Source organism: Pipistrellus hanaki (genome assembly GCF_964339955.1).
Source record: "Pipistrellus hanaki genome assembly, chromosome: 4".
Taxonomy (NCBI): Eukaryota; Metazoa; Chordata; class Mammalia; order Chiroptera; family Vespertilionidae; genus Pipistrellus; species Pipistrellus hanaki.
The window spans coordinates 72,576,040-72,588,228 of record NC_140506.1 but is presented as its reverse complement, the minus strand read 5'-3'; the positions used below and the strand labels follow the sequence as shown (position 1 = coordinate 72,588,228).

General features: G+C 48.3%; 1 protein-coding gene across 2 annotated transcripts in view; it reads left to right on the top strand.

Annotated features, from left to right (window-relative positions):
• Nucleotides 1-12,189, top strand: part of POR (cytochrome p450 oxidoreductase) — a 60,111-nt gene that overhangs the window by 40,582 nt on the left and 7,340 nt on the right. The window contains exons 1-3 of one of the 2 annotated variants that reach the window (XM_084881543.1): nt 1,555-1,942; nt 6,498-6,546; nt 10,762-10,890. In XM_084881543.1, the coding sequence (XP_084737669.1) occupies nt 1,896-1,942; nt 6,498-6,546; nt 10,762-10,890 (225 nt within the window). In that variant the 5' untranslated portion in view covers nt 1,555-1,895. Of the gene's footprint in view, nt 1-1,554; nt 1,943-6,497; nt 6,547-10,761; nt 10,891-12,189 lie in introns of those variants that run through there. The other variant, XM_084881542.1, reaches the window with a different exon arrangement.

The following is a 12,189-nucleotide window of genomic DNA, read 5'->3' as shown; positions in this document are numbered from 1 at the left end:
ATATAATAATAATAAAGGGTAATATGCTAATTAGATCAGATGTCATTCTGGATGCCTTTCCTGACAAAGCTGGGGCCTAAGGGAAGCCAGCCCAGGTCCTGGGTGCCTGCGGGTGGCCTGAGGGAAGCCAGCCTGGTTCCACATGCCAGAGAGAAGCCGGTGCCAGCAGCCGGGGGAAGGAAGGCCTACTCTTGCACGAATTTTTGTGCATCAGGCTCTAGTATATATATATATATATACACACACACACACACATATATAAAAGCTCCTTGAATACTAGCTGGCATGCAGCAGGCACTCAGTAATAGAGATCCCATTTGCTTTTTGTGTCTTTGACCCATGGCCTTCCACACCTGCTTTAACCTCCAACCTGCTGAAGGCTGCTGTCTCAGGAGGCACCTTCCACACTGCTCTCCCATCAGTGCTGGTTTCCATTCAGGTCCCATCAGTGGAGAGAGCTACAGTGTTTTTTATTTAAGCTTCAGAAAACTACTTCATTTTCACAAAAGTCAGCTCTTTCAAACTAATAGCTTTCTGCCCTAAGGACTACCCATGGTAGAGAAATCTGGGCCCTCTTGGAGCCACCTCCCACGGGAGAAGCCTCAAAGTCTAAGCTTGTTCCGTGCTGGCCAGCACCATCCTGTGTGGTGTCTCAGCTCTCAGCCTCTCTCTGACTAGGGGACCTGCTACCCTGGGGCTTGGAGAAGGTGCCATCACACACTGGCAGTGGAAGGGAGCTGTTCAGAAGCATCTGCCCTGTGTGTCGCCAAGGGCAGGAGAAAGTCCCAGAAGAAATCAGTTTGGCTGTGCAGAAAATTAAATTTGAGTTGCAGTTTTCAGAAATCCTGAGCGTTGTCTGGGACTGGAAACAAATGAATCACACTGGGACGTCTTGGTTCATCTCTGTCCAAGTGACTCAGTGCTTTTGTCCACCCCCCTTTCGTCGTTCCCACACAGAGGGCTCCAGTTGACTTCTGAAGCCTCAACCAGAGACTCCTGCTCCCAATTTAGGAGTGGAGAGCCCTAATTGGAACCGTTTGTGCTCCATTCGGGAGCTGTGTGGTCTCTGGGCTCATAGCCTGGGCCGGCTGTGGCCTCTTGCTTTGGGGTGTTTACACTGGGTTCTTTGAAGGGGCACTCCTTTAGGCGAACCATCTCAGCAGCGAATGCAGTGCCCACCTTGCCAGGCAGGCCCCCACCGCGCATGGGAGGGTAAGATGTGCTGGTTTCACAGCGCACATGCTCCAGGTGACAGACTAAGACTAGTCTTAGGCTCTGTTGCCCTCAGTTCTTTTGTGGGGAGAAAAACGGGAACCAGATCTAATTTAATATGATCCTGAGGCACCCTGGCAGTGGGATCAATGCAGCTTCCTTTATGGAGAGACAGCCCTGCCATAGCAACCTGCACAACTGCCTTCTAATGTCTAGAAGAGCTTTATTCAGCCTCCATGAGTTCCTTTTATTTTATTTTTTTTCAAATGGGAAAGGAAAGGAGGCGGCTGTGGAGAGAAAGGGCTCTGATATAAACAGTTTCCAAGGAGACCCGAGGATTGGGGTTGGGAAGGTTTTCTCCTTCCCTCGGTCCATACCGAAGGAGGGGGGGGGTGTGCCCAAACGCAGGGGATCATGGGAGATTTCAGCCCAGAGTCCTGGTTCCTCCCTACTGGAGCTGCCAGATGTTCTCAGGCTAATGGGGATGGATGCACGCAGGGGCTCAGCCGAGATTCCAGAGGACTTTGGGGTGTCCAGGAGCACTTTCAAAGTTAATGGGCCGAGCCCTCTGTAGAGGATGGACAGACCCCGACTTCCTAACTGCTGCTGGCTCCTGGCCTGTTTCCAGGAGAGAGCTACAACCTGCTTTCTTCCTTAAGTCCTGGAGCTGGGAGTGAGCAACCATGGGGTGCATGTACTCATCTCCGCAGGACGAGCCCACCCTGAGAAGGTCAGTCCCAAACTGTTCCTGGCAGCAGACTTCGTCTGTGGCCCTCTGGCTGAGGGACACTTGACACCTATACTCTAGGGCAGCGGTCGCCAATTGGTGGTCTGAGGACCACCGCTGGTCCGTGAGGTCCAAAAGGTTGGCGACCCCTGCTCTAGTGAGTTGGAACTTCTTTTGGGGCAGGGATGCCCGGAGGCATGAGGAGGGAGCTGGTTGGGGTTGATCAGCATAGTTGGGAGGGGCACTGTTGGCCCAGTCAGTCCCAGATTTGTAGGCTACAGTTTCCTGCTTCCAAAGGACAGGATAGGACTGGAAACCAGGAAGGTCCCAGTCACCGACTCCTGCGCCTGTGAAAGATCAAGTTCCGCATGCAAATTCCTATGTGGAGCTGTCAGGCGGGGTGAAGGGCACTCGGGTGTGGAGACAGGTTCTGTGCCCCTGCAGGCCAGGTGTAACTGGTGAGAGCATCAGGTAACAGCCCTGTTGGGGCACTGGCTAGAGGCATGGGGTCTTCTTCAGTTCCCTCGGGTTTTCCTAATCTTTGGAAGCCATCCCTGGAGTCAAGGGGAGGGAGTGGGAGTGTTCTTCCTTTCTCTGGGTGTTGAAGCTGGTGAGGGACCAGGCTGGCCTTCAGAAATGCTCATGCTTCTCGGAGGACCCTTCCTCCAGGGCGGGCAGGGCTAGCCATCCTGCCTGCCTCTGACGTTCCCAGCCAGTCCTGCCTAGAGGGCTCTCTCCGCTCCCGGAGCTTCCAGCCTGTGACTCCCACCCTGGGAAACTGCATCAGGAGGCCACACTGAGGCCCTCCTCCCGCCCGCTCCTCACTGTCAGGGCTGTCGCTGAGCTCCCCTGGCTGCAGGGGCCTCATCCAGGAGCCCTTCTGCTGTCGGTTCCCAGGCTTTCTCTCTGGGGAGCCGTTTTGTCTCTGAGACTAGAGCTCAGCTCTTCCAAGAGGCCCTTCCTGGTTTCTCCAGGCATGGTGCCTGCTCCCCCAAAGCCCTGTGGTCTGGGCCGTCTGATGCATCTGTGAGCCTTAGAAATCAGAGTGACCCAAACCACCTCATTCTACTGAACACCCTCTATCCCTGAGAACTAACAAGTCCCAGGTGCGGGGCAAGGCGCTGGAGGCTGCAGAGCCAAGATGCAGTGCTTTCAACCAGAGGAACTTCAGGCCTGGAGAGGCCCTGACTGTCACAGGCTCAGTTAGTGGCAAAACCAGGATTTGAACTGAGTCCCTGCTCCTGATGTGAGGCCTCTCCCATCCCTCCATGATCACCCTCAGGGCCTGTATTTCTCCCTTGTAAGAAAGAGGCTGCCTTGTGTAGTGTCTGGCCTTGGTGCTGGCACAGGGCCCTGCCCACCTCAGCTGGCACGTGTCACCTGCAGATGGAGGAGCAGCCCAGCATTCACTGGGCAGTGGGGGTGCTTCTTGTCTCTTTCTTCATCAAATCCACCTTCTTCAAGTTGTAGCTTCTGTGGAGCCTCTTCCTTTTGAGAAGAAATAGGATTTGGCTTTTCAGCTGATATCAGGCCACCTCAGCCAGCCTTCTGCTGGGCAGAGGACTCAGGACTGACCGCCCCAGAAGCTGATCAGATGTGTGCTGTCAGGTGTTGTGCTGATTGTGGCCTCTCCCCTATTTTTACACTTGTGAGTTGTCCCCCATTTTTTGAAACTTTAAAATGTATTTTTTAGTTATAAAAATAATGTGAAAATAAAAAATTTGGAAAATTACAGAAACCATCTTACCTATTATCTTAACCCTTCAATATTCTCTGTCAAGATGCTGGTATTTTCTCTCCATGTTCTTTTTCTATGAATAATTAATAGTGTACACTCCATTTTTTAAGGACACAAATTCTTGTTTTCCTCCTGCCAGTTATATATTATACCCTAAAGAGTCTGAGTGTAAATGAAGATGTGTCTATTACCTTGCTGTCACACCATAGCTTGTGTTTCCACTGGCTCTGCAGTGTCATTCTGCATTTCTGCCAGGGCTTCTGCCATGTTCACCCCCACTAGGGACTGGTAGTGGTTGAGAAACTGAGAAAGAGTTGCATATAAATGAATATTTCAAAAACTCAAGCCTAGTTCTTTTTAAGTGTCAACTGAATGCATTTAGTTTGTTTTCATTTTTTTAAACTGAGTTAAAATTCACCATATGAACCATTTTCTAGTGAAGTGTGTAATATTGGGGCTTTTGTATAGTCACAGTGTTGTTCAACCATCGTCACTGTCCAATTCAAAAACATTTTCATCATCTCAAAGGGCACCACTGTTCCCATTAAGCAATCTTGCCCCTCTCCCCCACCAGCCCCTGGCACCACTCTGTCTCTATGGATCTGCCTATTTTGCACATTTCATATAAATGGAAATTGCATTTAGTTTTGTATGTTTTCCCCCCTCATATTTCATCAGAATCGTTTGTCTAGGTTGCTGATAGTTTTCTTAACCATCCGTTTAAATTTATGTTTAATGAGTAATATATTATGATTCTGCATTCAAAAGGAACACAGCGTAGAATTCACATTGCTGTGGACCTTGCTTGCTTCATCTAACAGTGTGTCTTGGGGAGCATGCCATGTTAGTGCGGAGACAGACATTAGTGTTCTGTTTAGGCTGCACATAAACTAAAGGGGCAGTGAACATGTGGGTGTTGGTGGTTGGGCATGGGCAGAAGTTGGACATGTAGAAAAGATGTCCAGACACAAACCCCTTTGGAGTGTAGATTGGAGCTGAGAGTTGAGAAAGAAAAGAGGCAGGCCTGAGGGCCTCCATGGCCCTGCTCATGTTGGGATGGGTCTGCCTGGGGGTGCTAGGATAGTGGGGGGTTGCGGGGAGGGCCTCTCTGAGTTTCTAGGAGGCTAGGCCATCACTGGGTGGGAAAGCCAAGCAGGTGGTTGGTCCCCAGCTGCCTTCCTCCTGGCTCCTGGAGGGGCTGCTGCACTGACAGGGCCTCCAGGACAGAGGGAGAAGCTGGAGTGGCCAAATCAGGCACTGGACCTTGCCTCCCACAGGTCCCACATGTAACATTATTTACCACGAAGACCCTGAAAGTAGCCTACTATTTCATTCTAACTAGTTTAGAAAGCCCTAATAGTCCTGGACTTACAAACCTAGTGAAAAACCCAGTGCGGGCTTAAGCAGGAAATTTCCATCTTTACGTTTACAAATTTATGTGTCTAAACAGCTTTGCTGAGGCATTCTTAAAAGAAACTTCACTTAGTAAGTTTTTCCATGGGCTTCAGGCATCTACTCCTGAGGGACATCACTTCTCCGCTGTTGTGACATGCGTGTGTGCGCCTGCTGGCATTCCGCTCTTTCCTGCCCTTGTCCATGTGCTGGAGGATGTAGGGCAAAGAGCAGAGGCCTTGGAATCAGGCTGGGATTGGTCCTTGCCCGGCCACTTACTGGCTAGAGGACTGGGCTGCTGTTGAGCCTCTGTCGACTGTCTATTAAGTGGGCATGCAGCACCCCTGTATTGGGGCTGCGGATGAGCCTGCTTTGTGGAAGGAGCTTCTTCAATTGTGACCTCACAGCACCTTCCCTGAGACCCTGCATTTCTAACACCTCGCCCCAGGGGCAAAGCGCTTGGCCGTCTGCAATGGCATCTTCACCCCTGGCCAGCCTTGCTCACCAGCATGTGGGCCCTGGGCTGGCGGGCTGAAGGCAGAAGGGAGCCGCTGCTCTAGGCAGCCTCCAGAAAGCCCTCCACAAGGAAGGGGGAAGGTGGAGGCTCTGCACCCTCCCCTAGGCCGGCCCGTCTCACTTCTGATCACAGCTCATCCAACCCGAGACACATCCCACTTTGGGCCCCTTCGTACCGCATCCAGTTTCTTCTGCCCTGCTTTGATCCCATTCATAATCCATCCATGTTTTATGAAAAACACAGCTGCATGCCGAAGCCAGTTTGGCTCAGTGGTAGAGCGTCGGTCTGCAGACTGAAGGGTCCCAGGTTCGATTCCGGTCAAGGGCATGTACATTGGTTGCGGGCACATCCCCGATAGGGCGTGTGCAGGAGGCAGCTGGCCAATGTTTGTCTCTCATCGACGTTTCTATCTCTCTATCTCTCTCCCTTCCTCTCTGTTAAAAATCAATAAAATATATTAAAAAAGAAAAAGAAAAACACAGCTGCATGGCTGGACTTGTCTGAATTGGAAATCGGAATAATCTTGGCTATTCATTAAAAAGATTTGTTAAACAAATAAATGGCATTAGTGTGGAGGCCAGCCAGCAGCTAACTTCTGAAAAACTGGGACTACTCAACACCCTGCACACACCCACTGTCACTCTGTACCTCAGCTTTTGTGCAGGGACTGGGTGGTGCCCTCTGGCTGCCCAGAGACTCTGCTGTTGACTGTGGTCTGGCAGGGGAGGTGGCCAGGCGAGTGCCTAGGACTCCCCAGAGACAGCCATCAATCATGGAGCCTGCCTGGTGCAGGGGATATGGAGGAGGCCTGGAAGCCCCGCACTGGACCAGAGAGGCTGCTGGCATGCTCACTGACAGTGCTCTCGGTGCTGCCACATGTATCCCATACTTACCTGACTCTTGTTTTTCAGGACCTCCTCTGTCAAAGACAGCAGCTTCGTGGAAAAGATGAAGAAGACGGTGAGTTTGCTTTCTGTGTTTGAGCCCTTGCCACCAAGTCTTGGCCCTGGTGAATGCTTAGGGGAGTTCAGCAGAAGGCCAGCTGCTCTGGACCAGAGAGAGTGGTGGGAACTCAGGCCCAGCTCTCTTACAAGTATGTTCTCCTCTTACCCAAAGCCCCAAAGCTGTTCTGCTTTTGCGGAGACCATTTTCTTTATTATCTGAATGTTTATTTCTTGAACAACTATAAGAACAAACGATCCCTCCAACTCAGGATGCCCTGCTGTCTCCTCCCTCCCAGTCCAGGCTCTGACCATGAGCAGATATAAACCTCACATAGCAGTGGTCATGGCACATTTATCTAAGTATTTTAAAATATATTTTTATTGATTTCAGAGAGGAAGAGAGAGGGAGAGAGAGATAGAAACATCAATTATGAAAGAGAATCATTGATTGGCTGCCTTCTGCATGCCCCCTAACGGGGATCGAGCTGGCAACCTGGGACATGTGCCCTTGGGCAGAATCAAACCTGGGACCTTCAGTCCACAGGCCGACGCTCTCTCCACTGAGCCAAACCAGCTCGGGCTAAATTTTCTTTAGTTAGATTTTTATTGATTCAGAGGGGAAGGGAGAGGGAGATAGAAACATCAATGATGAGAATCACTGATTGGCTATCTCCTACACGCCTCTACTGGGGACTGAGCCTGCAACCCGGACATGTGCCCTGACCTGAATTGAACCATGACCTTCTGGTTCATAGGTCAACACTCAACCATTGAGCCATACCAGCTGTGCCATTTATCTAAAATTTTAGTTGAATGGAAAGGTATAGCAATCACATAGTTAAAATCCAAAACAAACTATTCAGTGGAAACTCTCTCTGGTCCCTGCCACTCGTCATCATTATTCTTAGTATTTTATGGAACCTTCTAGAGCAGGGGTCCTCAAACTTTTTAAAGTGGGGGCCAGATCACGGTCCCTCAGAGAGCTGGAGGGCCAGACTATATGAACTACTAATCCCTACTGTAACACCTTGGCTGCGCTCACTGCCCAAAAAACCTGGCGGGCCGGATCAGACTCCCCTGGGGGCTGCATGTGGCCCACGGGCCGTAGTTTGAAGACCCCTGTCTAGAGCTTCTTTGTGCACAGACAAAAACACAGAGATTCTTATTTTATATTAGCCTTTCTTGAAACAAAAGAATGGCATAGTATGTACATTGTTATAGACCATACTAATTTAATGATATATCTTAGAGATCCTTCCATAGCAATACAAGCACACCTTCCTCATTCTTTATTGTAGCTGCATGATTCCATTCTTTTTTTTTCTTTCTTTTTTTAAATGATTCCATTCTTTATTGTAGCTGTGACTGTACTCTTATTTCTTTAAACAATACCCTGTTGATGGGCACTTGGAATATTTCTAATCTTAAGGTCTTATAAACAATGCTGCTGTGACTATGTAGGTCAATTTGCATATTTGCAAATGCAATAAGATCCCAGAAGTGGAATTATTGAATCAAAGGTGCTGGTATATTAATTTGTAATTGTGATGGAAGCTGCCAAATTCCCCCCATAAAGATCATACCAGGGCCCTCTCATTAGCAATGTGTGAGAAAACCTGTTCCTCTCAGCTTTGCCATCAAGGATTTGTTATTAAAGTTTGGGGGATTGCCAGTTTTCTAGGTTTAAAAAAAAGCTATCTCTGTATAGTTGTAACTTGCATTTTTCTTATGAATGAGGTTAAGCAGATTTTCATGTTACAGTAGCATTCATTTTTTTCTGTTTTTATAGATTATCTGTTCAAATATTTTGCCCATTTTTCTGTGAGATTGATCTTTTTTGAGGAACTGCTTAAAATTCTTAGGGAGATTTACCTCTTGTCTGTGATATGAGGCAAAAATATTTTTTCCAGTTAATAGTTGCTTTTGACTTGATTTATCGTGTGTGTGTGTGTGTGTGTGTGTGTGTTTGTAAAAGTTACATAGTCCACTTTATTCTTATTTCTATTACTTAATGGACTTTGAGTAATCATTTGAAAGACCTTCCTCACCCTAAAGAGAGAAAGGAATTCTTTCATGTTTTCTTCTAGTACTTCATGATTTCATTTTTCATATTTAAAATTCAGTTCACTGGGACTTTATATCCTGACACAAAATGTAAGATATAGACCCAATACTACTGTTTTTCCTTTAATATATTTTTTAATTGATTTTAGAGAGAGAGGAATGTAGAGGGAAAGAAATGGGAGATTGTGAGAGAGAAACATCCATGTGTGCCTCCTGCACACACCCCAGCCAGAGATTGAACCTGCAACCTGGGCATATGCCCTGACTGGGAATCAAACTGGTAACCTTTCTATGCATAGGATGACACTCAACCTACTGAGCCATACCAGCTATGGCTACTGGGTTTTCTTACAGAATCGAAATTCCTTGTAATAGAGTCTGTCATTTCTCCATTGGTTTTTATCATACACATAATTCCTATGGGTTTTCTGTTTCTATATTTCCTTATTCTTATACTTCGATCTAGCTGTCTGAGTATGTACACTATCAGACTGTTTTAATTATTGAAGTTTTATACTTGTTTTAATATCTGGTAGTGCCAAGCACTTCTCTGCCCCTTCCCATCCCTTCTATTTTTTGTTTTTTCTGGCTCTTATTTCAGATGTATTTATTTCTTTTGGGTAACAGTTTTATTGTGATAAAATACACATTCCATACAGTTCACCCATTTAAAGTATTTTAGTGTATTTTTAGTATATTCACAGAGTTGTGCAAACCATCACCACATTCAATTTTAGACCATTTTCATCGTCCCCCACAAAAACCCATACCTGCCCAGCCAGTGTGGCTCAGTGGTTGAGCGTCGACCTATGAACCAGGAAGTCACAGTTGGATACTCATGCCCAGGTTATGGGCTTGATCCCCAATGTGGAGCATACAGGAGGCAGGCAATCCATGATTCTCACTCATCATTGATGTTTCTATCTCTCTCTCCCTTTCTCCTTTCCTCTCTGAAATCAATAAAAATATTAAAAAATAAAATTATATGCACTCAAAGGATGAGACTTAATACAATTAGTAATCCTTACTGTTTCATTTAGGTCATTCTTAAGTGAAACTAACATTTCTTTTCTGCAATTGCGTGAGAGTGCAGAGTGTAATGACTGCTAGGTCCCTTTGCTGCCTCTGTCTGGAATCTTACAAGGCTTATTTCTAAGTACTTTATATGTTTTGATATTATCATAAATATTTAGCTACTATTTATATCCTGTTTGGTTCCCTTAACCTGATACCATAAGCATTTTTTACTTTAATTAGTAGTTTTTATAGTGATTATTTTTAAATACTTTTTAAAATGATTTGTAGAAAATTCAGGAAATGTAAAAAGCATGAGAACACTTTAAGCCAATTGTAACCCATATGTTTTATTTTGTCCTTTTTACCTGGATCAGTTGGGGCTAGGTGCAAAAACCAGAGACCACTGTAGGGGTTGGGCTCTGGATACCACTGCAGAGAAACCTCATGACTGTGCCTCACTTCCACCTTCCAGACCTCAGAAAGCCCATCCTGTTGGCTGAGCCTAGTTTGCTGCATCCCTGGTTGCAGGAAATCTGGGAGTAGAGATGGGGCTTTTTTCAGAAGCTGCTGTAGAAGACACAGCAGGAGGGTGGGAGGAAGAGTATGTGACCCAATCCATATGGTACTTTTCCCTGTTGTCTACATTTCCATAAGTATGTGTTACTTTTATACTCATCCAGAAAACCCACCCATAATTCCCCATTTAGAGGCTCTTGGTATATTTCTTGCCAGTCTTTTTCTTTCGTGTATGTATGTATATAAACAGAACATATACATATATACACACATACACATATATATGGGTGTGGATATATAACAATTGGATTATATTATACATACTGTCTAGTCATCCTTTTTTACTGAACACTGCTGTGTTTTTCTGCATGTCATTTAAAAATCCGTCCAAAGTGTGATCTTGAGTAGCTATGAGAGATTATCTTGATGAGAGAGTGAGTCAGCTGGGTGGCCTTTGCCCCCATCCAGCAGGGAGCTGTGGCAGTGAGGTCCTTCCCCCAGAATGACTTAGGAAGGACTTGAAGCAGCAGGAAGGAGGGTGTCCTTGAGGTGCCCCACCCACCTGACTGCCCGTGGTCCCTGGAGTCTCTGGGGAGGCCTTGCCCCCCCTGACCCGAGACTCTGCCTTCCCCAGGGCAGGAACGTCATCGTGTTCTATGGCTCCCAGACGGGCACTGCCGAGGAGTTCGCCAACCGCTTGTCCAAGGACGCCCACCGCTACGGGATGCGGGGCATGTCAGCCGACCCCGAGGAGTACGACCTGGTGAGCCCTCAGCATCGCGGCCCTTCCTCCGGCTCTTCCAGCGGCACTGATCTAGGGACGGCATCTCTGGGTCATGGAGATGCTGAAAGGGTTGAGTTGACAGAAGGGACAGACAGGAATGGACGTCTCCTACCATTTGTACCAACAGCCAGGTGGCCCTAGTTTTAAGGACATTAACACCCGAGGGGGGCGGGGGAGGTATAAGAGAGTACGGGGATAAATGGTGACGGAAGGAGACTTGACTTGTGAACCCTCGGTACAATGTACAGATGATGAAAGCCCATTTAAGAATGAAAGCAGGTCAGGAGAGGAATTTTCCGTCTAAACGCCCCACCCTACCCCCCAAACTGACATGGCAAGGGAGCCGACTGAAGGGGAATGTGGGCTCTCATCCCCTGGGGGAGCCCCTGCCCCTGCGGGCCTTCCTTGCCTCATGTCCAGATGAGGAATGTCAGACAGCCATCTCTGGAACCTTTCTGCTGGGCTTTGAAGTGATGCCATAAACTCCGGTGTTCGGCCAGAGCAGGAGCAGGGACAGGGCCGAGGGAAGCGTGCAGCTTGGAGAGGGACCAGGAGACCTGAAAATGGAAAGGCCCTGTTTGGAGCTGCCTGGTTCCTCCCCCTCTCCCTCTCTCCCCCTCCTTTCGGCCACCACAGTACTGTCTGCAGACTCAGCCCTGACTCCAGCCTCGGCTGCCCCGTATGTCTCTGAGGCTGTGGAGGAGGCTCACCTGCTCATTCTCCTCCTGGATTGGCTCCTTTGTCCTTGTTCTGCCCCTCGCATGGGTGCAGCTCTTCAGAAGGCAGGATACTTCAAGCAGCCCGCTTGCCTGTTTCTGTGTCAGGAGAGCTAATGACAGCAGGCCACCTGCCCCAGGGGGAAGGAGTGGACAGGGAAGGGGAAGCCAAGCCTTCGGTACCCAGGAGGGAAGATGGCTGGCAGTGAGCCACTGGTCCTGAGAAGAATCCTCAAGGACTTGCCTTCTGGCTTCTCCCCTGGTGGGGTCATTGCTACTCATTGCCCGGCTGCTCATGCAGCTCCAACATACAGCAGTGTCTTCCCCTCAGGACACTCTCCTGAGTGCCAGGTGCTTCCTGCTCCTGCCACTCCATCTCCCAAACCACACTGCCCTCCACCCTCTCCATGCTGCCTTCGGTCTTGGGAATAGGCATCTATCTGTCTGCAGACCTGGGTTGGAGTCAGAGAACCGTTGGCTAGGGATTAGTGACAGGGACCTGCTCCGGGGACTTTGAGAGACAGTGAGGTTCTCTGTGGTAGCCTGGGCTGGTGCACAGGGA